Source organism: Diorhabda carinulata, chromosome 5 (assembly GCF_026250575.1).
Source record: "Diorhabda carinulata isolate Delta chromosome 5, icDioCari1.1, whole genome shotgun sequence".
NCBI lineage: Eukaryota > Metazoa > Arthropoda > Insecta > Coleoptera > Chrysomelidae > Diorhabda > Diorhabda carinulata.
In genome coordinates, this window is record NC_079464.1 from 15,470,662 (window position 1) to 15,496,662 (window position 26,001).

The 26,001-nt window shown below is 31.1% G+C and overlaps 3 protein-coding genes across 9 annotated transcripts in view; all 3 read right to left on the reverse strand.

Moving 5' to 3' along the window:
• Positions 1 to 192: 192 nt before the first annotated feature.
• LOC130894090 (uncharacterized) lies at positions 193 to 10,037 on the reverse strand. 2 transcript variants are annotated; one of them, XM_057800667.1, is made up of 6 exons: positions 9,861 to 10,037; positions 9,198 to 9,370; positions 8,153 to 8,280; positions 7,867 to 8,097; positions 7,460 to 7,805; positions 193 to 5,795 (listed from the first exon to the last, which is right to left on the reverse strand). In XM_057800667.1, exons 2-6 carry the CDS (start codon positions 9,318 to 9,320, stop codon positions 5,607 to 5,609), a joined length of 1,017 nt encoding a protein of 338 aa, XP_057656650.1. In that variant the 5' UTR covers positions 9,321 to 9,370; positions 9,861 to 10,037; the 3' UTR covers positions 193 to 5,606. The 2 variants fall into 2 exon arrangements, with proteins under 2 accessions (XP_057656650.1, XP_057656651.1); XM_057800668.1 differs by lacking the exon at positions 9,861 to 10,037 and adding an exon at positions 9,519 to 9,535.
• A 1,378-nt stretch (positions 10,038 to 11,415) lies between these two features.
• Positions 11,416 to 18,617, reverse strand: LOC130893836 (borealin). 2 transcript variants are annotated; one of them, XM_057800250.1, is made up of 6 exons: positions 18,409 to 18,613; positions 17,878 to 17,974; positions 15,390 to 15,502; positions 14,508 to 14,643; positions 12,025 to 12,191; positions 11,416 to 11,970 (listed from the first exon to the last, which is right to left on the reverse strand). In XM_057800250.1, the coding sequence occupies exons 2-6, from the start codon at positions 17,972 to 17,974 to the stop codon at positions 11,692 to 11,694; spliced, it is 792 nt and encodes a 263-aa protein (XP_057656233.1). In that variant the 5' UTR covers positions 18,409 to 18,613; the 3' UTR covers positions 11,416 to 11,691. The 2 variants fall into 2 exon arrangements, with proteins under 2 accessions (XP_057656233.1, XP_057656232.1); XM_057800249.1 differs by having other exon boundaries at positions 11,418 to 11,970; positions 12,025 to 12,221; positions 18,409 to 18,617.
• Positions 18,618 to 21,025: 2,408 nt separating this feature from the next.
• Positions 21,026 to 26,001, reverse strand: part of LOC130893897 (protein TANC2) — a 138,219-nt gene continuing 133,243 nt past the window's right edge. For all 5 annotated transcript variants that reach the window (XM_057800338.1, XM_057800337.1, XM_057800339.1 and 2 more), the window contains one exon: positions 21,026 to 25,427. In XM_057800338.1, coding sequence (XP_057656321.1) covers positions 25,149 to 25,427 — 279 coding nt within the window. In that variant the 3' untranslated portion in view covers positions 21,026 to 25,148. The remainder of the gene's footprint in view (positions 25,428 to 26,001) is intronic.

Genomic DNA, 26,001 nt, shown 5'->3' on the forward strand with positions numbered 1-26,001 from the left:
ATCAACAGGGAAAGTAATCAAGATGAAAGAGCAAATACAGGCTCACTGGAGTCATACGTGGAGTGGGTTTTAGTGCGTGCGAGCTGTACATACACTTCGGCCATTACTGAAAATGAAAAAAAAAATTCAACATCAACAATTTCCGATGGATGATTACGATACATTCAGGTATATAATTAATACAACATTCGATATAAATAAAACTTTATTAATAATTTATTTAAAATAATCAACTAAAACACAAAACTTGGCTGATTATGTACAAAGGCAGGAAGAGCGAAAATTTTAAAAAATATTTATAAAAAAATTGACAGTCGTCGTTTTAAAATATAAAACAATTTGTATGTTATTATTGTGTCAAGTCTTAGGAAAGATAGGCTTATTCATATAAGTAAAAAGCTTCGAGTGCATGTAGAGGAGCAACTGGTAAATTACCAACAACACTACCATTACCAACCAATGAAATCGTATAATTAACAAAAAATACCTTTAAGGCGTTACTCTTTTTGGGCAGGCATTTGAGCCTGCTTAACGTTACGAGGGTAGGTGGCTTTTTAAAATGTTTTTTTCGCGTTGAAACGTCACACGACCACACCTAGTTTATTAATTTCACAACTATACCCTTTCGATGCTCGTTTACATAATTTTAAGCTCGATAAAACGATTCGGAAATTCTTGATCAGCTCTGAAACCGTCTTGGTGTCGTCCACCATTCTTACGAATAGATTGTAGGATGGACAAGCGAATTCCATCAGAATGACATTACAATCACTTCTAAAACGTCTTATCGGACGTGTTTTGTACATAGAGTTAAAGTTAGAAATAGAGATAGCAGCTTGAAAGTGGAATTATACTAATCAGAATAGAGTAGATGTAGTTAGTGGTATACCGATGTTCTTTCTCTCTCTATTACATGTTCTGGTATACTATAACAAACTCCGTACCTCTATTTTTAATAATTGGTGTTTTCTCGAATTGTAAGAGTGCAACAATAAAATTCTTATTCTCTTCGTGTTACCTCATCAGTGCTTTATTAACCTTTTAGATACTTTCTTTAGTATCGTATTTCCATTCTAGTGACAGTCATATGCTAATTCCAAATCACTGAATACCAGAAACAGATGTTTTTCATTCCTTATCAATTTCCTTAATGTTTACGAGATTGGTTTAAAGAAAGAAATGGACGATTTCTGTCAAAATTTTAAATAAATTTAATAGATTAATTTTGATCCTTTTATAAAAAAAAATAATTTCCAAAATACTTCGGGAAGTGGAAACATATCAAAATAGATTCGATATTTTTGGACCAACCTCGTACTTATTGTAACTAATTAATATGAGTGGAAGTTCGATTAGTTGTGAATGATTTGAAGTTGTGAAAAATATTACCAAAAGCGCAGTTACTCCCATACTTAAGTTCCACATTTTAGTGGAACTGTGTGTTATTTTGCCTAACCCTATTTATTATCTGTAGCTTATATTCGGACCCCGATCAATAATTTTAAATAAATCAACAGTCATTTATCACTAAATCAACAATCTAATAACTGGTATTTTCTATGAATTCTATTTTTTGCAGTCATCAGAGCCAACGCTATCGTTTTGGGCAAACTGTTTACTTCAGTCTCTGAAGACGATAACTTGGTTATCGAAACGCGCGGCATCAGGAAGTGTAATTGTCAGGTTGGTGTAGTTGTAGTATAAACAGTGTGTTTAGAATTGGAAAATTCATAAATGAATTTTTGAAATTCCCGCCTCTTAAATACAAGTGTATGACTACTCCTGTCATCTATCATATATCAAAATTTGAACAAGCTCACACGAATCCCAAATTAATTTGTTACAATTCGACATAAAAAAGACATCGACTGTATAATTAACTCTTTCACTCTTGGCCCTATTTTTTTTATTGATGCTTCCAAGTTCGACCGAAAGGTATGATAAGGAAGATTCTTCAAAAAGTACCTGAAGTCGATATTAACATCCCCAATGGCTCGCGATTTCAAGGAGAGATTGTAACGACTAATTAATTTCGACGTCTCGTCAGAGCAGTTTAACAACCCTCGTTCGAGCTTGAAACCCTCTTTAGAGAAGTTGTAATTCAATATTCGTAGAGGTCATTAGCCAGGAAACTGGTTGTTTTTTCCTTTGAAGAACGGCAGAATACATTTTCGAAATAATGAATTTCAAAATTATTTCAGAAGTGAAAAGTAGAAATCTTTTATTTTGAAACATTTTACACACCTCATTTACCATCGAAATCTATATTATCGGCGACTACCTGACCAGTGGTTCGTAGCTGGTATTTAGTGTTCGCTGGGAAATGTTTGACTACATGTAACAAACAGCGACGCCCTTTGACGTTGTCTTCAGTTCGGGTTTCAAGCTCAATCGAGGGTTGTTAAACTGCTCTGAGACGTATTGACGTCGAAACTATTCAGTAGCTACAACCTCTCCTTGCAATTGGGAGCCATTGGGGATGTTAATATCGACAAAAGGTCGATTGACATCACGCTCTTCAGAGTTGTAATTCAATATTCGTCGAGGCCTTAGCCAGGAAAGTAGTTGTTTTCTCCTTTGAAGAACAGCAAAATACATTTTCCAAATAATGAATTTCGAAATTATTTCGGAGGTGAATAATAGTTATTTTGATACATTTGAAAAAGTTTTGACCCGTCCTGGTATGTACTATCTAATGACAGCATTTTAAAAACAATTTAAAGTGATTTTTCTATTAGAAAAAACAAAGTTATCATTATAACTGACATGTTTTTTTATGATTCATCATTTGAAAAGAAAAACTCAAAGCTGACACATAAAACGAACTTGTAAGTGAATATTAATATAAAAGATTCCAATTTTTGAGTACGAAGTACGAAATATTTACATGGATATGTTTTCATTTTATTTTTAGATAATTCGACGATCATTTTTAAAAATAAACTATACATGGTGCGACAACGAAGCGCAAATAGTTTGAATATCTCGAAAACAAGATTTTTTTTGGAAAAAATATACAAATAGGTCAGTTTTTACTTCAAAAAGAATATCTGTCTATTATCGCGCGTTCTCCTTCCTCCTGTCATAACAAAATTTGCATAAGGTAATAATTGAAAAAATAATTTCCACTATCTAACTACTTATATAACTTTTAAATCTAGCACCATTTTGTAGAAACACTAGCGGCAACATAAGGAGGGAGATTCCTTGAAAAACAGTCTCAATTCATAGACAAGTGCGTGAAAAATTCATAGAAAAATGAATAAAATATGTGACAGCTATAACAGTCTAAAAAATGCAATGCAAATGCAATTATTTATCTAAAAAACTAGTTACTTGGAAGTTTTTACATTAAATATCAGTTGATTAGTGATTTTTGTAGAACAAATTCAAAAAATGTCTAGGATTGTCATTATTTTTTTTTAAACATTCAAGATAATTATCACAAATACCATAAAAATTACTCATTAAATAAAAAAATTGATCGTGCTCCATAATTTTTTACAAAAAGTATACTTTTTGTACCGCGTAAATTGAGGAAAACATTTGTAATATATGTATACATATATATATATATCACAACCTTTAGCAGGTAAACGTTATTATTATTATAATATAGTTAACAAGACAATAATACTTTTAGTTTCAAACGTGCAGCATTCAAAAATAAAACCTTTCATACAGAGTGGATAAAAAATTGTAAGAAATCGCTTTCTCGACAATATATCAATCGTAGTTTTCTATAAAACCAAAAATTTGTCACAAAATCAAATGCTCATATTAATTATGTGACGGATACACAGCCACGCGCCTTTTGACGGCGCAAGTCATAACTTAATGTAGTGGAAACTATAAAAGAATGAGGGTGGTTCCATCTATTATTGGGTAACTACTTTTCTAGATGTTTCAGGACCACAGAACTAGGCATAAGTTTCTACTATGTTCTAGAAGATATGCAAGAAACGATACAAGTATTCTTGGAAGTAAAGATATAAAGAGTGAAGTAAAGTATTCGTTATTAAAATGATTGTAGAGTTTGAATTGGTGTGATACAGTTTTGAGTATTGAATCAACTTTTACAGTGTTATTCATGAACCTTTACCGGAGAAACGTTATAACAATATCAAAATATAAAACTCAACTCAACTTGTCCTACCTATCAATATGATAGGTAATGAATCAATCAATAAGTTCCTAGTTACTAATACAGGTCACCAAAAATTAAATTTCAATTTTTGTCCTCCTTATATCATCTTTCATATGATAGAGGTCAAATTTTGTATATTTCCAATACTAAAAAAAATAACTTCGTGAGAAATCAACCATCTTTGATGGTATGTGGGGTTTCAAATGAACAATGATTATTTTCAATGATCAGGATGTTGAAAGGAAGCGATTTTACAAAAAAAAAACATTTAAACAGTCCTAAAAATGTAGTTGGAGATGACTACAGACACGACACTGAGTGAAGAAGAAAATGAGCAGCAATCAGTCAGTGAAGGTATAAGCTCTGAATTTTGGAATATACAGGACGTATTAGTGAAAAGTTATTAAAAAAAAAAAGAATAACTGTAAATGTTACTATACTTATTGAACTAATTGGAGATAGATTACTACAAAAAACCTCTTCCAATGCGCCATGTCACTAGATTATAGTCAAATAGCTTCGACACCATATTCTCCAAACTTGGCACCCAGTGACTACTAGGTGTTTGCATAGCAAAAAAATGCTATAGGTGAAAAATTATTAAGAATTTTGTGCTGGAATAGAAACTATTTTGAGGTTAAAGGAACAATGGTATACCAAAATGGCATAGGAAGGTTAAAGAAGTATTTGAATCATCTTTGAAAGGAAACAACTTTGATGAATAAAGAAATTTTGCTAGAAAGCTTATTTTTTTGTTTACTAAACTAGATATTTGTTGATAGATGTGTTTTCGTGATTTGTGAAATTGTTATTTCCACTTACATCAGTCAAAAGTATTTAAAAATCGCCATTTTGTTTGGAAATTTCAACAAAATCGATATATGATCTACCATATATTTTAAATCAAGATGAAGCTTTCTAAGGATAAAGCAATAATGCAGACCAAGAAGCTAACTGATTATCCAGATAGAAGAAATAAAAAGAAAACTATGAAAATATTTACCACGAAGAGGAATAAATGGGAGGAAGAAGAGAAAAGAAAAAAATGTACCACATATTAAAAAAAGAAATATCTAGTCAAAAAAATATGAAAATTGGATAATCAGAAGAAAAAATAAGACAAAAATAAAGAGAATAGAAAGAAAACATCAAAACAATAGTGAAGAAAAGAATAGATATTAATAACATAACAAGAAACAATAATAGAAAAAATAAACAAGAAACAATGGAATTTTTATGAAGTGAAAGAAATTAAAGAGACAAAAACTATAAGTAGGGGATTCAAAAAAAACACCAAATTAAGAAAATGGGGAGAGAAAACAGAAAAAAGTATAGAGGAGATAAAGTATGGTCAAAATACAAAAAAAAGAATAGGTATTGAAAGCATCCACTAATTGTGATCCACTCCGAATGAAAACATAATATACAAAGCTGGATAAAAATGTAGAACGCGCCCACGTTAGGCGTAACTTTGACTGTGTTCCAAACTGTAACTCGATATTTTAGTTCCTTGTTCGACCCAATTCTTCAATTTTCCTCTTAATTCCTCCAGACTTTTTGACTTGGCTTTATTTATCCTTTTGTACTTAACATCTTTCGGTTTCGTTACTGATCTGTGATTGGACATCACTCGGTTGTACTTCTTCACCTGAAAAACAAAAAAATTCAGTACCAGTTTACCAACATGACAATTTGCTACTCTAGTTGCTTTAACGCCTGTTATTATCATTGTCAAAAAAAATTCTATACCCTAAAAAGTCGATTATCCAGGTCCAGGTCATTGTTGTGTCAATTGTGACTGTTTGAGATCATAGATCGTTCCAATGGGAACAACTGTAGCTTTCGAATTTTAGATTCGGTATTGATACGACTTGAAACGAAATTATGAGAAAAAATTTCGATTTAAGATAGTTGTAGAACTTCAATTCATGGCTCGATAGTGAGGCAACACTGAACATAACCGATTATGTCAGAGGTAACAGACAGACTAATCTAGACAGAAAAATTAGAGTCTTAGAATCTGGAATGATTCTAGAGTTGATAAAGCTGACAAACCAATGGACCAAATGCATATTATGATGCACACAAACATCCCATTCAAAGTGGTAATCAATGACTGTCAATAAGAGGTCAATAAATATATTCTTCAAGCTCAAAATGCATTTCTCTGTTATATAGATGGTCTGCAAGGAGATGGGTTGGGTATTTTTGTACCAAAATGTAAGCTCTCCATACCATTAGGAATAGCACTAACTTTTTTCGAGGTAAAGTTATTATCAATAAATATATGTATAGTGTTTGAATAGAAACCTTGCTAGAAAGCTCTTCTGCATTCTTTCCGATAGCTAAACGACCTTAAAGACTCTAAAGGTTATTGAGTACACGTGGAAACTAGAATGAGAGTACAAGCAAACTCTAAAACCATATAAACAATAAATGGAAGTGAAACTTGGATGATGAACAAAAAGGTGTGGAATAGGATAGTGGCAGCAGAGATAAAACAACACAAAGCCTAATAAGAAAAGTGATAGAAGTATGAAGAAAGGGAAAAACGATACCACAAATAAATGAATAAACTAATAGCAACAGAAATGAAGCAAATATTTGAAAAATAACAATAAAAACGTGGAGGACAGGATAAGAAATGAAGTACATATAGAAAATCTCAAGCAGGAACTGATAGGAACCGAAACAATTGGCAGATTTTCAAACCAGTACAGTCATAAAGAAAAGTACACCACAAACCTTTTCAGAAAAGTGGCAGAAACAAAAAGACACAATAAAAGGAGGAAAGGGAGGAAAATGAAAAGGACGAACAATACAACAAATAAATGAGTAGAATATAGCAGCAGAAATGAAGCAAATATTTGAAAAACAACAATAAAATAAAAACGAGGAGGACAGGATAAGAAATGAAGTAAATACAGAAAATCTCAAGCAGAAACCAATCAGAACCAAAACAGGTGGCAAATTTTCAAACTGGTACAGTCACAAAGAAAGTATACCACAAACAATACAACAAATAAAAAAGTAATTATAGAAAATTTCAAGCAGGAACACCATAAAACCGAATAAAAAAGTGACAGAACCAAAAAGATATTAGAAAAGAAGGAAAGGAAGACCCAGGAAAACTTGGCATGCTTGGGATCAGAAAGAGTGGAAAAAATTGATAAAATGAAAACTAAAATCCCAATACTCTGACGCTCGAAAGGCTTCTAGAGAAGAAGAAAATATAGCCCACAAACCTTAAAAATATTTAATCCATGATTAAATCTGGATTATGTACAAAAATAAATATTATTATGAATCTACCTGATTTTTTGAATTATCTTCTGTTGTCTCGACTGGTTTCTCGTTCATATACGACCAAGAAATATTATTGGACAAAGTTTCTTCAAATGAACTACTTTCATCAACTATCCTTTTATCCTCCAACGATTTATCCTGTATAATTTGACTTTCGATGTTGCAATTTGATTTGCCTCTATTAGCGAACGATTCCCTTCGTTTATTCGCGTCGAGTTTATTTTCTTGATCGTTATCGGCATCCTCTTCGACACTGTAAACAGTTTCTAGTATCTCTGGACGACGTAAGAAACTGTTGGTGCGTCTTGTAGAAGAATACTTCAAATTTGGATCTATTGCGTCTGATATTGATCTAGAATAACAAAAAAATACAATTAAAGCGATACAATCAATTTGGGGGGTGATCACATTACCGCATAACTGTAACTCCGTCCATGTTTCTAAACTTGGGTACTTGGTAAGGGTGATCGCAATCGAGGTCCTCCATCACGACGGCACTGTCAGAATCATTAAGAGAATCTAAATCGGGAAAAGCGAATTCTAATTCTGTAATTTCCGATTGAGCGGGTACCTCTAGACCATTGTCCTGTAAACGATTTGATAACGTTTCGATCATTTTTTGTTGGCGCTGTATGATTGTTTCTCTGTAAAAGGATCAAGTTGAATTTATATATTTTGTAGAATTATACAAATTAATACCTGATGTTTAACATCGTTGATATGTCTTTTTGTTTTCTGATCAGTCTTGACTCAAAAAGGAGAAGTTTTGAACTCAATACTTTTAATTGGTCATTTTTTTCACGTTCTATGCGAGATATCATAATTTCCTATCAATAGAAATAATCACATTAATAAATAATCATTTTTAACCTATAAGATGTAGAAATACATTTAACACATATTATAACGCTAATTTAGTTACATTTAGTCAAAGTGTAACAATTATAATTTATTGAATTTCATTGTTATGGTCCATAATAAAGGACATTAAATTGCTCAAAATTCAAGTCCTCAAAGAAATGTAAGTTCAGAATTACATAGACACTATGCAAAATACAAGTTCCTAATGATGTAAGTTCAGAGCTAAATCGAAACTTTTCAAAATTCAATTCAAGTTCTCAGGGGAAATGTAAGTTCAGAATTAAATAGAAACTGCTCCAAATCAAAGTCAAATCCTCAGGGAAATGTAGTTCAAAACTAAATAAAAACTGTCAATTTATGTCAAGTCCTCGGGGAAATGTAATTTCAGAATCAAATAGAAACTGTTCAAAATTCAATTCAATTTTAATATATTTCCTTTGATGTTGCAAAAATTGAAGAGTTTTAATAATGCTACAGCAGTAGGTTGTGTGGAAGGCTTTTGTGACATTGATAAAGACTGCAAGATATTTTTTTTATTTGCAAAAGATTCATGGATTTTGGATTCTATTCATTCAACCAAATTACTACAGAACAGTAATAGAAATTATGCCAAAGAAAATTAATACTGTTATGAAATTTACAGGTGAATCTACTTTCCCATAATGCTGTATAAAAATTTTTTTTTATTAATTTGTTCCAGATATTTTTCTTTATTATTTAGATTACTGTACTGATAGTTAATGATTATTTAATTAAGTGGCAAAACTGTTCTTATGAATTAATTTGTGAACTGTGTACTTTATATGATAATAAAATATTTAAAATAGAAGAAGTGTCATAAATATTAGATACAAAAAATAGCATTTAGAGAATTTAAACTTACTTGCATTTTAAAGGCTTTCCTCCATGCCATAATTTGTTGAGCTTGAGCTCTTGTTTTCTGCCTTAAATCTCGCACGAGCTTTTTAGCTTCCTCAAAACTGTCCACCTCTAAATTACTTGACATTTTTATGATTACTTTATATGCTTGTTATGTAAAAAAAATAAAACTTGAATCTAAAAAAAATATAAATCTAATCCAGAAGATTTGTTATTATATAAATGCAACTTTTAAACATCACTACCCATTAATTACTGACAAATTAAATACATATTGGAATGTAAACATAAACAAGTACCTGTATAATATAAAGAATAACTGAACTTTTTTTAGCACAAATTTATAATTAATGTGGGAATTTCTTGAAAGTATCCACTTCCTACAATTACAAGTTAACCTTTTATTATTAAAAACGATTGTCCCGTCTATTGTAAAACATTTTCAAGGCTGCCCCAACCTCTTTTTTAAAAAAAATCTCGCCCATATGTTACGATTTCTTTTAAATAAAAGATACTTGTTGAAGATTAGACGAAAAATTTACATTGTTAGTTTACAACACAATAAATACGAAAGTGTAATACAATTTTATTTAATCTTTAATAGAAGAATCTATAAAAAATACCGTAACCAGAAGGTGTTAAATGAAGCTTGCAATTTTTAACTTACCTAATTATGTGCAACAACTTATAGACTACTTTCAATTACCGAATTGTACCATGTTTAATTTGGATTTTGCAATAATTCATGTTATCATTTCTAATTAAGTCTATGTAAGGATTTGTTGTTATTTAAAGGAAAGGTGAACAAAACTTGGTCAACAAATCAGCGGTAGCAACAAGAACTAATTTGACAGTTGATATACAGTGCTGCCAAATCGAAATATCTTACAGTACGTTGTTACCTCCATATATGTAATACTCTTATATGAACAATTGGTATGGGAAAAACGTCCCTACTTTACGGTGCCGGCAATATTCATTTTCTCTCTCGTTCGAGACACTTTATCTATACTGCGCATGCTTCATATGCGTAAAAGTCTATAAAAAAATGTGTATTAGTATTAGCTTTGAAATGTTATGGATTATTTTTTTTGGTAAAGAAAAAATATCAAGCAAAAAGGAACCTTGAAGCCGTATAACATTGTGAAGTTCCCAATATTTTTTTTATATAGTTGTCAATATTGACAAAAATTGTATAGTGTCACGGGAGCATGTAGTTTTCGATATTGAATACTGTGCACAAATACTTTTTTTACTAAGAAGCAATGATAAATTGACACACGAAATTGTTTTGAAAATAACAAAAGTAGCTTCACTTAAATAGCTGACACTTTTTTCTGTTATGAAATTTGACACATGGTCTTTTGAAAGTTGGTACTTCATAGATGTCATATGGATTTGATAATAGCAGTGCCATCTGTGTACGAGTCACACGAATTAATGAGTGACATACGAGTGAAACTCACAAAATTCTTCGACATTATGAAGTTACTGTAAGTATTAAATCTATTTATGTTGTTCAGGAAATTCTGAAAATTGAAACATTGTGAAGTTACTTCAAATACAATGAAAGTAAAGTTGTAAAAATCTCGGTTAAAACGTGAACCACTGTTTGGTGAATCGAAATTTGACAAAGACGTCAAAACTTTTACGAGGTAACAATTTTGGGAAACATTATAGAACAACTAAAATGTTTTACCAATAGCCGCGACTGTAGATACCATTCCCTATTATATTTCTGTACAGTTTCTGCGCAATAGCGCGTTTCATAATTGCCATTTAACTTGAATGTCTTTTAATTTTATTTTTGTGGATGGTCACAGAAGTACATAGAGGAACTGAGGGCAAAAACAGAAAGGAATTGAGGGAGAAGACAAGAGATCAAAAAAGGAATATATCAAATAAAGGAAATGGGGGTTAAAACGGAAAGGAATTTATGAAGAAGACAAAAGATAGTGGTGACTAAAGCAATACCTGTACAAATAATGAAAAACAGATTAATTAGAAAAACAAAAAACATCATTACAAACGAAGGGAGAGAAAAAGACGAAAAAGAAATAGATACGCCAAATAGAGGAACTGGAGACAAAAAGAGAAAAAAACTTTAGAAAAATTGAGGATATAAACAGTGAAATAAATTGGATCAGGATAAACACGAACTAAATCATTTAACTATCTACTCCGATGGAACACAAACACTCCTCCAAGTGCAGGGATCCGTAAATAAAACCTACGAATAAAATCCATATTCTTTTATATTCAGATAATTTCAATAAAAATACATCCAACTTAATAATAACCTAAATACTGTTAAATGCTATTAAATACAATAAAATAATAATAAAGTTAAAAATTATTTTGAAAAATAATATCTCAGATGACCAAAACTTGTGATTATAATTTCACAATAGTTGGAGAAGAATCTTAAATCAAATATGTTTTCAGGTCTTCTTCCTCCAAACAATTTGAACAACGGTCATCCGAATATATTATTACAATTATTTTAGTTGTTTAGCCGCTTTCAGTACTAAAGAAATGTTTTGACCCAAAGTGTCCAGTTGTTTTAAAATGGTTTTATCGAATTGAGGTATTTGAGACAATCTCAAACCTTCTTGGGCTCTTAAACTCAATAAAGTACCATCGTTAAGGGGTATATTAATGTTGGCCAATTCATCGGTTACTACTGGCGCAGTCATCAGGGGACTTCCTTGAAACGATAAAGCCACTTCACCGGTTTTCGGACGCCTGAGGAGTACTTGAGGCATGTTGGGTTTGCACTAAAAAAATAAATACAAATTAGAACAGTTCCTTATTTTTATTGTTCAACTTACCTTGGGCGTAACTAATCCGTATGTACTGGGTAAATTTTTTTTATTAGCTGGTGTTATGAAATTATTTTTACTCTGGTTGGTTCGTGATAACGATCTTGTCTTCCTGGTACGTTTTTCTTCGTTTTTCTTTGCTTTTGATCGCGACTGGCGCGTTGAAGTCCTACCAACTGAATTTGAACTCTCTGTTGTTAAGTAGCCTATTATGACGTTAACAAAACACCAAAACCAAGTTTATATGATGTATAAATGAGGTTAGAGCAAACAAGCATAGGAGATGGACTAAGTGCACAATTAAATGAATAATTTCATGCATTAGGTGATTTATATTGGGTTTTTTAACAGTTAGGCAAAGTACATATGATCCACTAAGTAATCTGTTAATGTGAAATCTTTTAAAAAGAGTACTGAAATAATAAATCATACAATTTTGAACACTATTGATCTGGTGGATCAAATTTCATTGAAAAAGTTGGAGTTTATGAAACTGTTGATGATATTCATACTGAAATACCCTGTTTACAGTACCACTCCACCACGTGTTTCAATAACCAAGTTCGTCATCTTCAGAGACTACTGTTTACCTTCAGTCTCTGAAGACGGTAGCTTGGTTATCGAAACGCATATCACACAGTGTCATTTTGAGTGTTAATGTAGTGGTAGTATAAACAGTGTGTTTCAATAATTCAGTTATATGAAAAATAAATGATTGAAAATATGAAAAAATCTAAATTCTTCTGTATATTTTAAAAGAAAATAGATAGTGTTTGGAGAAGAAAAGTATTGAACATTTTCACAAGAATAAGAGAAAGCGGTAATAAACTAAGTCAGTAGTAGCTGGTGTAATAAAATTATAAATTCATAAAGGTTAGGTTAGATTAGTACGAACAACCTCGATCTAGATTGGTCGTGGTACACTCAGAGACCTGAGGCCAATTGTGTTACCGTTTATTTACCATAGTTTGGAAACTTAGTTAACAAAAAATAGCAAAATAAGTGAAAGAAAAAAGAGAAAGTTTAAGAACTAGATGAACGTAAAAGTTTTTAAGTATGCTAAGAATTCCAAGACAGGAAAGAATAAGCAAATGTTATACAGTAAAGTGGAAAAAACAACACCAAGTGCCTACTAGGTTTCTATTTGTTATAAACATTAAGGCATAAGATGAAATTAAACATTTATCCATATTAATAAGAGAACAAATTAAAAATGAAAACAGTCTCAAATACTAGCTACTGCTATCGAATAAATTTGTATCCTAGTTTCATTAATACTTTCTCTAAATGAAATATTTTTTCAAAACATTGTGAGTTGCAGTCACATAAAACATAGCTTACAATTTTCCTGCCAATTTTCGAATTGTCATTCGTTTTTTTACAGGCAAAGTTTCAATAGGCACCAAACTCCAAAACTATCCCTAAATGGTTCAAGAGTACCATAGGAGGGTTTCAGCCAATTTATCTCCAACTTGGCACAATAATAGTTCGATGCAAGCTAATTAAAAATTGCCATCGTTCCGAAACTCCACAACCTCCCCAACCCCATCAAAACTATCTCTGCGGTGTGCTCGAAAGTACTCTGAAGGGGAAGACTGACCGAAACCCCTCCTTTTGTGGGACTCTTGGACTCTTCAAGGGTGGTTTTGGGGTTTCGTGACCACTGAGACTTTCAATTAGCTTGCTTCAAACTATCATTGTGATAAGTTTCAGAAAAATTAGCCAAAATCAATGTCCTTCCTCCAAGTGTACCTTCGGATACTTCAGGAGTAGTTATGACGCCATTGAGGTGGTTTTGGGGTGACTGGTCCATTGAGACTTTTAATAATTCGCTTCAAACTATCATTGTGATAAGTTTCAGATAAATCAATGCCCATCCTCCCGGGGTCCTATTAGATACTTTACAGGTAGTTATGACGTATTGAATCGAGGAGAAAATCATTCTCTCTAGGGACGGCAAAGCTAGCAATTCTCTAACGCCTAGGTCTATGCGGAGCTACGCTGCTCCTTTATATTTCGGCACGAGCGACTTAGCTTAGTTTTACGCTTTGTATATATTGTTTATTGTACCATATCGTCACTACTGTCGACCCTAAGACTAGCGCCCATACATCAACAACTATAAAGTTGTGGCAAGTGTTATTTTTGAAGAGAACAGGGTTATCCCAATAACTTCTGGAATTGTTATGATTCATCAACACAGGGTTTGTGTAATCAAACAATTCCTTCAACAATTTCATTTAGATCCTTTCTAACCTTGTTCTGAAGAAAACTGGGCTTTCAAATTGATGTGTAGCTCAAAGAAATTATCTCAAATTACTCCCAATTTCAACAAATACCCTTATAGACAAAGCGATACAAAAAATAATCCTCTTAATAATGTTGAAATCTATGATTATATATTGGTTCATAATTCCAAAAATCACCTGCAGCCCAAAATTTTGAAAGTGAATTGAAAGTGAAAAGGTTTAAATAAATTTTTCGATCCATACCTTCGTCCACAAGTGAGGAACTTCTCTTAACTGGCTTATTGTTTTTTTTAACGCTCTTGGTTTGGCTTAAAATGTCTTTTTTACTGGTTAAATTCAAACTCGGTAGGGTACTAGTTGAGGAGAGACCATTTTCTAACTAAAAGCAAACAGAACAGAAAAATTGTCGATTTTAATTATTATCCTATTTATGCAATCAAGATGCTTCATTTATATACAAATAAGACAAGAAGGGTGATTGTATAGTATTTTTAACAATCTATTAAAGTGTCTTTACCACCAAAACCAATATAAAATTCGATATAATGATTTCATAAAAAAAATTTAGTGATCCAACAAAAAAAATTTATTCTCAATATTTAAGTCCTAAATTTTTTAAACAAGTGGAACACATTAAGTGAAACGTGAAAAAAATGATAAATTATTCTTGAATTTAACTTCAACGTTGAATAACTTTGGAAGGGGTGAATTTAATTGAAAAAACGTTAAGAAACCTTTTTTGTAGAGTATTGAATTTCCTTTGAAAATTAGTATTTTGATCCGTAGAAATATTGATATTTCTGGTAGTTTAAAAAATCGAAAATTGAAAAAATAATAAGGCATGATTACAAGGAAGCAGATGTTTCACATTAATTTAAAAAAAAATATTTTTTTATACAAAATTTAATTTCCTATTTATAGTTCAAATTTTTCAGATTGATAATTGACAAGTTTTTGAGAGCGGTTTCTGTTAAAAAATCAATAGTCATAATGATACACTCCTTAATATTATTATTAAGGACCTTTTTTATTATCATGTATGATATTTTCACAGTATCACTGAAACAAATAGTAGTGTTGGTCGTTTTTGATAATTTACTGTGGGATTTAGATAATTTTACTTACCACATCAGATACTTTTCTGTGCAACATTGGAGCAAAGTGGGTAAAGGACTGCGCACAATTTTCTTCTATAATTAACCTCGCCTTCATCTTATACTCATTTACCAATTCTGATTCTAAAAAAAAATTATTATCATAAATCTTATCAAACTAAATTAAATAAAGAAAAGCAAAACAAAGAGAAAAAAAGACGTAATGAATGTCAAATTTAAAAAAAAAGATCAAGATATTCATAGCATCTGTAGAGAAATAAGAATAAAAAATTTGACAATAAAATAGACCTCGCCAAAAAAATACCGCATCAATACAATTTCTGATCATTGCAATGAGGTGAAAGGAAAAAATAATTTTAAGAAAAAAAAGAAGTTTATTAGGTTTATTCCAACCTGCTAGTTTTAACCGTTCTTGGAAGCGGTAATCTCCGGCTATGCACGATTCTGGTAACAGTACTTGCTATGAATCAAGTAACGAAAAGACCGTCCCGGAAACGTTGGAACACAAAATGAATAGTTCATATAACATTAACTGGCCTGTTCGTACACGTAATCTCTATTGTGCAGAATTGTCATCGTACCAAGAACGGTTTTTTGATGGGTTGGAACAAATCTATGAAAAAAATGTGTCATATTATGAAATTTTCCGCTGTTCAAGTTTTTGAGAAATTGGCAACGATCACGCCTGTTTTCGGAGAGTAAAAAAGCGACTAATGCTAATTAAATGTCGTAGACTGGATGAATTGTTAGGAAACGTCACGAAAAAATTACTTTTTCCAAGTTTCCTCAGCAGAACACTATAGTAACACACACAATAAAACTACAATCCCATTCTCCCTGACCCAGAAAATACCAATTTTAAGTCTGTATATCCTAATGGCTTACAATTAAATGAATCCTTTCTGATATACCTGGTAGCATGTTTTATGAAAAACCAACACATGAACACAAGCGAAACGTTTTGAATCAAGAAGAAATTCATTCTCTCTAGGGACGGAAAAGCCAGCAGTTCTCTAACGCTTAGGTCTATGCGGAGCTACGCTGCTCCTTTACCCACGTGCGACTTTGTTGTTTAGTTTTATGGTTTGTATATATTGTTTATTGTGTCACATCGTCACTATCCTTGACTCTAAGACAAAAAAATGATTTTTTCTGAGTTTTCTCAGCAGAACACTATCATTCGCGAGATACTACTGACTATAGTCATACATAATAGCATGGCTTTTTACCCTTTTTAGCTCTATCTCTATTTCCACCCTATATTTCTAATGTTGGCTAAACTACTCCTAGGTCGATTAGGGTGGTAGTTACAAATTGAATTTTTTGCGACGCCCCGTAGAAAGCTTCTTTTTGATAAAAAAACATTGGCAACAAGTGCCTCTACATGATCTAAGTTAATTTTTCAGTATAATCATCTTTCTTGAGAATTTTTCAAAGAAAAAACAATTTTATTCTGAATATAAAAAATTATAGAACACAAATAACAATAAACTAAAATCTAAATTCAAAAATTTTCCCAGGAATTTAGTCTATAAAATAAAAAAAAAGGAAAATACTCGAATTGATATTTTTATTTTAAAATAACATTAACATTAGTAGAATTGTTATTTTAATATTTAGATTTCTTCCCTCAAAGCCTCAATTAAACTTTTTTTCATATTTGTAATGCCTTCTCTTCTATAAGTTTTGAATGAGGAATTGTTTCTCTGCTTCATATTTTGTAAACACATCATTAAACATTTCCATTAGTTTAATGTTTAATCAACTTAGATAGTGTAGAGGCACGTGCTGTTTTAAATAAAAAAGGAAAAAATTCCCATTGTTTCTTCATCATTTGCTTATAACTTATTCTTCTGGTGGAAAATTGCCCCCACTGACTGGGCTATCACTACACTTCTGATATGAGTTTGTTTCCACTGATTCATTTATCCTTCAAGGTTATGGCAGTAAACTAATGTTTCTTTAGATATCTTTTCACTGTTGTTCAAATGTATACTTGAGAAATCTACTTTTTCAACTGCGAAAAATATATCAACGTCATGATTATGCTGCAAGTGTAAGTTCTCTTTTCAAATTAGGTTAAATAATTTTCCTATTTTTAGAAGCTACTCAAATAGTGTTAGCTATTGCACAGGTAATTCACAGGCTGAGATCAAATGATGTTTTTATTTTTTGAACATCTTCAACACTAAGTAAATATTGATTGAGAAATTTATTGTCTTTGGCACATTTATTTAGATATATTTTCACTGGTTTATCCTTCAACTGAGAAAGTGATATGATCAAATTATTATTTTTAATGGAAATTGATTACTGAAAACACTGTTTACACCGCCACTACACCAATACTCACAATTACACTGTCTGACGCTTGTTTCAATAACCAAGTTCTCATCTTCAGAAACTGAACTTCCTACCTTTTTAATGGTCATTTTAAAAACTAGATAACTCAATATAGTCAGCTTTCAATTGTTTATAATTGGTTTAAAAAAACTTACGTATTTCAACTAAATTAGATAGCAATAGTTGTTTATTTATTCCTTCTTCTTCCAGTTTTTTATTTGTTTTTTTGGTATTAATTTTTGTCCGTGGCATCTAAAACAAATAAGATTATTTCGAAAATGATATTTATATTCAATAACTCGAGTATGCTTATCTTTCTTAATTACTTAATTAAAGGAAGAATATAAATTAAATACATCTTTTTAAACTATGATATATATGTATAAAACTTTTCCAAAGCACTTTTAATCCGAATACTAAAGTTTTTCAACAAAATAAGAGCAACAGCAAATAAGAAATTTTATTTTATATCTAACTTTTTGTATTCTTACTTTGAAAAGTTGTAAAGACGAAAGCTTCAATTCTATGACAGAGTTGTCATTCTAACGCGAATAATTTGATAGAAATTCACTTACAAAACAAAATCTGTAAATAGCTTGAAAACCCAATTCTGATTTTGAATACTATCAAAGTATAAACACATGATAAAAGTCGTTATTTTCAAATAAGATATTAGCTGTGCTTACCTCTCAAATTATTATTTAAATTCGTTTAGGATACTTCTTAATAAATAAACAATCACAGATTTCTTTGTAATAAATCACATGTGAATTTTATTCGTCTTATTTGATTTGAATATTTGAAGAGCATCAAATTTATTGTTTAACAGCTTCGTCAATCATAAAACAAGATTGACATGAAACGTAAAACTGACATACGACAGCATATGCTAAATGGCACACGTTCCAAGCCAATCAAGATGTAATGTAAAAGCTGATACCGATTTTACCCGAACATTTCGAAAGCCAACGACAATTCATTATTTTTGTATACTATTGATTTTGTTTTCATTCTTTTAGGAATAAATATAATTCTTGATTTTAGGATATACCAGAACTGCTCAAAAATGAAATGCAAAAGTTGTAGGCATTATCCATATATATAGAGAATGCCCTTCTCGGTTTAATGTTAAATTTGTTGCAAATGGCAAGTAGGAATTGGTAAAACTTTAAAGAAATATGTTTTATTTATTATTTTACATCTCCTCATCATTTGGGATTAGTTGAGATGACAATTAATAAAACACATGTGGGACATGAATTGAGGAGTAAGGACTCTTCAAATTTGACTAGGAAGATCAATAATTGCGGAAAATTTCGTTAAAAATACTACTACAGTACATGGAGCAGGATAATGTATAGAAACGCCCAAAATATTTTTATTTCTTATGCTGCTCACTGTATAAATATATTGAAAACCAGAAAAATTTACACTTGACAGTTGATTTCAAACATTCTGTTTAAATTTGGCGGGCTCCGCTTACAATTGTTGCAACTTTTTGATTGGCCTGGAATGTGTGCCGTTTAGCGTATTTTTATACGACAGAGTTACCAAACGATTCAAATATAAAATTTTGTGTGTGATTTGGAACAATAATTTTTTACATATCATATAAATAAAAAATGTACGATCGTACGCAACAAATAGTGTCTAATTCAAAAATTTTATATTGTAAAAAACATATTTTGATTATATTGCAGATTTGCAGGTGTCTCTTGATAACGGCGTAGAAATAACTTCTCTCGGCTTTAAGTTTCGAGAAACATGGAGTGGTTTTTTGAAATTTTCTTTTTTTCTATCGATTTTTCTTCTATTTTCTCTTCAAGATTTTAACTGTATTCTATATTTTACTAGGCATAAAATGAGAATACATGCAACAATTATAGAGAAGAATAGGATAGGATACTTTTGTTATACGGATTGTCCTGAATTTCAGTTCGGTGCTAGTTAATTGTAGATTTGGCTAATATTTGGCTTATGGTGATTTCTTGAAGGAGTTATTGTCAATGTTTGAATTTTGGTTAATATAAATGGTTTTCCGTGGCTGGTCGGAACATTGTTTACATATTTCTTTCCATTAGTTTATATTTCGTAGGAATCGGGATTTTTAATAAAAATTTGAGATGTACTGAAATTATGGTATTACTTCGGCATTTTGAAAAATATTTGTTGATATTTTTCCGGTATAACCAGAATTTCATTTTTCGTGACTTATTCAGTAATTAATTCTTGTACATTTACTTCTATTATGTGGTAGCTCAAACTGATTATCTTCGTTGTTAAGTGCCAAATAAGGAAATGAAGAAGTCACTCAATACGTCGTGTGACACATTTTTTATCCAAAAATTGATTTTATTTATGAATGTAATCCCCTCCAAGAGCGATACAATCATTCCAACGCTTTTCTAACTTCTCAATACCGTGCTTGTAAAAGGTTTCGTCTTTTGCCTGGAAATAGGCTTCAGTTTCAGCAATTGCTCCTTCATTACAGCTGAATTTCTTACCAGCGAGCATTTTTTTGAGATTAGCGAATATCCAGTAGACACTATGGGCAAGAACTGGACTATACGGTGGATAAAGAAGCAATTCTTTCAATTTAACAATCGTTGCCATCGACTTGTGAATCGGTGCATTGTCTTGGTGAAACAGTGGTTTTTTCTTCGACATATGAGGCCGTTTTCCCTTGAATTTTTGTAATCAAACGATCCAACACTAAGGAACTCCAGAGCACTACACCTGGGTGCGTATGAAATAGAAGACGAAGATCTCTGGAAATTAAAGTCATTCCACATTCTAGAAGGAGTGAAATTGAAGGAACAGCTTTAGACATTGGGTTCTCCAGTAAAGCAGCAAGAAAGGGGGACACAATAGATCCTTTGGATCGCAGTGAATACGAAACCCCAAATCCATACATTTGTTTGTTTGAAATGTTTATTCAAACGAATCAGAATGTTGAGAATTTTCTGACTCTCTTTCATATTGGAAGTAACAATAGTTAGTATCCGTGGTACACATTTTATTTGCATTTTATAACTATCGTTTTTGGGGTAGAAATAAAATAGACATAAGAGGTAGGATTTAGATCAGATGTTCCTACACTACTTTAAAACAAAGAATCGTTTCGAATCGCTCTAACTTTGGTTTGACAAAACTGTTGGGATTCTTCGTGAAAACGAACTGTTTTTTCAATATCTTTAAATCGCTAGAATAAAAATAGACCAATAACCAAGATTTTTATTGGAAAGGATTAAGATATTATTTTCTGAGGAGTTGATAATAAAACAACTATTCCATATCATTACATTTTATTTTTATTGCATTTTTAAACATTTTTTAATAGCACCTTTATATTTATAAATAAATATACGAATAAAAAATTTTTCACACAGTTACACTGTTAAAAACTCAAAAATACTGGAAATTATTTGCCTATATATAGTAAGTATATATATAACATTGTCGGCAAGAAACAAAAGATACAAATTCAACAAAAACTACCATATAAACATAACAAATAGAATATTCTAAATATAGTAATATACCACAAAAATTTGCTTACACATTTGGCAGATTTTAAGTACATATATATCTAACTGCATATCAGGGATTCTCAAAGTGGTGTTTTTGGAGGATAATGAGGTCGAAAAGGTTTTTTTATCATATATCATTCGCTTGGATGGGAAGTTTTAACAGTTTCTTATATATAGATAAAAAACATCTAGGTACAATATCAAAACCATGGAACAAAACATTGTGATAATGTTAGTAGAATTAACCAACAGTATAAGCGAGGAGCTTTAACAGAAGATCAATTATTTTATATCTATTTATTATATTGTATTTTTTATTTACTTATTAACTTCGCAGTGTATTACAATCTAATTATATAACCCAAACAATATTAGATAGTAATTGGGGCTTTTCAGAAACTATGGTCTTGGATCAGCCTGTCATCTGTCACCTTTCAGCTGATTGCGTATCCTCACCCAGAACCAGGACGTCGCGCGGCAATTTCAAATTTAAAACATGAATAACAAAAACTTCTGATTTCATTACTTTTTTGGGCGTTAAATCTTCCATGATATCTATTTAGTATAAAATGTATTCTAGATGTTTAATAATTGTTTTTTTAAAGTTATTCAAAGTGTATTACAATCTAATCATGTAACCCAAAAAATGTCAGGTAGTAATTAGGGCTTTTCGAAAGCTATGGTCCTGGGTGAGATAGATCACTTGTCGGCTGATTGCGTATCCTCACCCAGAACGAGATTTTGATCATACAACCTCGCGCGGCAATTTCAAATTTAAAACATGAACAACAAAAGCTTCTGGTTTCATTACTTATTTGTGCGTTAATTCTTCCATGATATCTACTTAGTATAAAATGTATTCTAGATGTTCAATAATTGTTTTTGTACAGTTATCTACGATTTAACCACTCAAACGGATTTTGCACTAAAGCAACATAATCGTTAAATCGTTAGTACCTAATCTATCAATTACGTCGCTTATGAAATAATAGTGTTTAAGAGGAATGAATAATTTTTACATTTCAAAAACCAGAGATAAATGAAGCAACCCGTTAGCTGATTGCTGGTCTATCATATGACTACAATCCGATGATTTACCCGATCAGTTTCCGAACAAAAATGAACGTGATCCGGGTTAGTTTCAGAAAAGTCCTTAGGCCTTCTGAAAAGCAATAAGTATGATAATTCAAAAGACATGAAACATCCAGTGAAGTTCCCTTTTTAAAGTTGGTCACTACTATAGTAGCAACTGGAAATAAGATTTTGAAAATTATTTATCTATGGGAATCTGGAGTAACAGTTCATTTTGTAAAAAGTGTCTCTTGCAAGAAAAGCTCTGAGAATCCTTGCTGTAGTTGATAATGAAAACAGAAGATTTTTTCAACAGACATCGACTGATTTAGCTGCAAAGCTGTGAACCAGTTTCAATTGAATATGTCTTATTTTTGAAGCACTAGTTACTACTATGATCCCATGATTCAGCTACAAAAGGGTTGTACAAACTAATTTGTATTGTGACTCCCTAGAGAATTTGCTATTTTCCATAGACAACCCTCAACCCCTCCTCATCTTGTAAAAACCTACATGTTTTAGTACTAAATTAACAACATATTATCAGAAAGAATTTCTTTGGTTTGTAGTGTTGATTAGAAAAATTTTGAACAAGTAATCCGGTTAACTGTCTTTTGTAGTTCAAGTTATGTCAACAAAAGTTTGTGGAGGATATTCCTATAAATGATAACATTGCGGCTGTTCAGAAAGGTGGAATTTAACAAGTCAGATGCAATTAAACATCTTATTTGTCCAGAGAATATTGTTGCAATCCATACAATCCCTTGCCTACTTTATCTGTTGTAGAGTCAACCATCGACTTAAAAGGACATTCCTCTATCAAAAATACATATAAATGAGATCAATCAAAAGGGGCGCAAAGTATGGAATTTGGTTATTGCCATTCCACAACCTGAAGTTTCTGAAAGGAGTGGTATTCATAGATCAGCTGAGTATCTCTATTGCTACTTCAGGAAAAGGTGGCGCCCTAAAAATTCTATATTGCAGCCAGTCTGATGAAGAAAAAGCTGAATCAAAAAAACTTACCAGATATTTATGAAAATACAAACGAAAAGAAAATTATCTACCATCAAATGAATTCATAGCAAATGTGTATAAGTTCTTTCAACTTATTTTTATCTAAAGGAAACCACGACTGTATTTAGAAGAACTAGATACTTATTCAAACTCAGGACTTTACTAGACCAACTTTCTCTTATGAAAATATAAAAAAGTAAATAGGGAACTGAAGCCAGAAGTGCTTTATTTCTAAAAAACTTCATTTGAAATTATCGTAATGGGTACACAATCGCACACCATATGACGGCACTAGTCATAATTTAATTTAATAGAAACTACAAAAGATGGTAGATGGTTGTATCCTATATAGGGTAATCATCGAACATCTTCTAGATGTTTCTGAAAGAGAAAGTTAACAGTATCTAGACAGAAATTTCTACAATGTTCTGGAATTATTTCAAGAGTGTATATAGGGCAGGAGTTCATAGTAGAGCATCTAGTTATAATATTGAATTGAAAATTAAAAAGTTTGAACTTCCATCTATTATTGGTTAATTATTAAACTATGTCCTAGATGTTTCTGAAAGAGGAAGTTAACAGTAACTAGGCAGAAATTTCTACAATGTTCTGGAATTATTTCAAGAGTGTATATAGGGCAGGAGTCCATAGTAGAGCATCTAGTCATAATAATGAATTAAAAATTAAAAAGATTGAATTTCCATCTATTATTGGTTAGCCTTCAAACTATGCTCTAGATGTTTTTGAAATAAGAGGTTAACAGTAACTACAATGTTCTGAGATGAGAGTTAATTGCATATTGAGGTGAAAAATGAGAATATTGTTCTAGGTGTTTTTGAAAGGAGAACTAACTTGATAGAAGTTTTTACAATATTCTGGAATTATTTTAAAAGCATATATAAATCAGGAGCTCACAATAGAGCAATTAGGGGGTTGTTGATATTCTAAGTAACAGATACTCGCGTAATTTGAAAAACTCGCTGGCGCTCGTTTTGAACAATCTCTTTATTTTTATAATTACGTCAATAACTGTTACTAAATTTATTTTGATTTTCTGGTCTCAAATCAATTAACTATATTTAAGAATTATTATTATGTATATTTTGAAAAATATCAACCACATGTTGAAAAAAAGATATCAGGCGTTAATTGGGAGCGTAAACGAATAAATAAAAATTTGTAACAGTTCCTGTATGAATATTTTTTCGTATTTTTTCTTCAATATATTATAAAACTAGTGTGAAATAGGTCGTGGGTTTTCAATATTTTGCGATTTTATAAGTTTGAAAAATAACTTTCCGTTATACAAAAAAACTTTCTGTTGTAAAATGCAGGCCTGTGTAATTATTGTCGTTGAAGTCGTTTGGGTGAGCGTTAAAAAGAGAGTAGATCACAAATTGGTTGCCTCAAAATTATTTTGTACAATTGAAAGTAAATAAAATCAAATAAATTAAGCATGGAATGAAAAAAATTATAAAACACTAATAGATTGACTTGGATTTTGTCACAGTAAACGAAAATAATTAATAGAAAATAAATTATTTCAAGAGTGTATATACAAAAGTTACTTATAATTAAATACGAAAATATTAACAATAATTAAATAATTATTTTCAAGTCTTTTTTCACACAGTCTAAAATAAGAACTCGGAACTTTGAATACAATTTTTTTTTCTTCAAATAGTTTATAAATATAAATTGTTTTCATGCTATAATATGTAATAGAATGACCTCGTACTATTTTTAATTTAAAATATATAAATTAAATTATTTTAATAACAATAATAGTAAATTAAAAGTAAATTAGCTCACTCGTGTAGAGTATCTACCGAAATTGCGACGTTTCTTCTATTTCCTAAACTTCTACTGGATACCATCCTCGTAGTTATATCTTCTAACAAATAATTTAAAATTTTAATTTCGTTCCCTTGTTGTGGTGCCCTTTTCAAGGCTTCTTTAACGTCGTGTAAGGCACTTTCGTATTTACTTTGATCCAATTTTGCTTTTGCTCTGGCATAATAAGCTTCATAAGATTCTGGTTTTAATTCAACAACAAGATTTGCTAATTCAATAGCTTCTTGGGATTCCTGCAGAAAAATAAATAATAAATGAAATGAGTTTTTGATTGAATATATGCGGACGTCAAAAAGACATCTTAAGGCGATACAACAATAATGCAATTTATTCTCAGTGGCAACAAAATAAGTGAAACAGTTTTTTTCAAATTTTTGATTCATAGCTTGTTAGAGGTTAAAGCTTCGATTTGGTCTCTTTCCATAGCGTATACATACAGGTAGCACTTGTCATATTTGTGCTTTGTGAAGAACTTTAGCAGGAAATATCCAGGTTACTAATCCCGGAGCATAAGTAAAAACTGTTGTACTGGCGTCAATGTTTCTTTACGAATGAGCAAGCAAATCGATACCTGGACTTTGGCATTAAATCGAGAACGACAAAGAGACTTTTAACAGGAACACTGACTAACGAAACAGGTAGAATTTTTTGAAATATTATAAGTATATTCAAAAAAGAACACCACAAAAACTAATATCAAAAGTGACAAAAGCAAAAAGCCATGAAATGAAGAAGATAAGAAAAAGAGTCAAAAAATTGGCAAAGGGAGAGTGAAACACTGATTAACAAAACCATTCACATCAATAG

Bases quoted from the DNA above. Each gene is read 5' to 3' on its own strand.
- LOC130894090 (XM_057800667.1), bottom strand. From the start codon at position 9,320: ATGTCAAGTAATTTAGAGGTGGACAGTTTTGAGGAAGCTAAAAAGCTC. The intron at 8,281-9,197 runs GTAAGTTTAAAT...TTCTATTGATAG, and splicing joins GGAAAGCCTTTAAAATGCAA to GAAATTATGATATCTCGCAT. The intron at 5,796-7,459 runs GTAGATTCATAA...TTTGTTTTTCAG, and splicing joins AAGATAATTCAAAAAATCAG to GTGAAGAAGTACAACCGAGT.
- LOC130893836 (XM_057800249.1), bottom strand. From the start codon at position 17,974: ATGCCACGGACAAAAATTAATACCAAAAAAACAAATAAAAAACTGGAA. The intron at 14,644-15,389 runs GTAAGTAAAATT...GTTTGCTTTTAG, and splicing joins ACAGAAAAGTATCTGATGTG to TTAGAAAATGGTCTCTCCTC. The intron at 11,971-12,024 runs GTAAGTTGAACA...TTATTTTTTTAG, and splicing joins ACGGATTAGTTACGCCCAAG to TGCAAACCCAACATGCCTCA.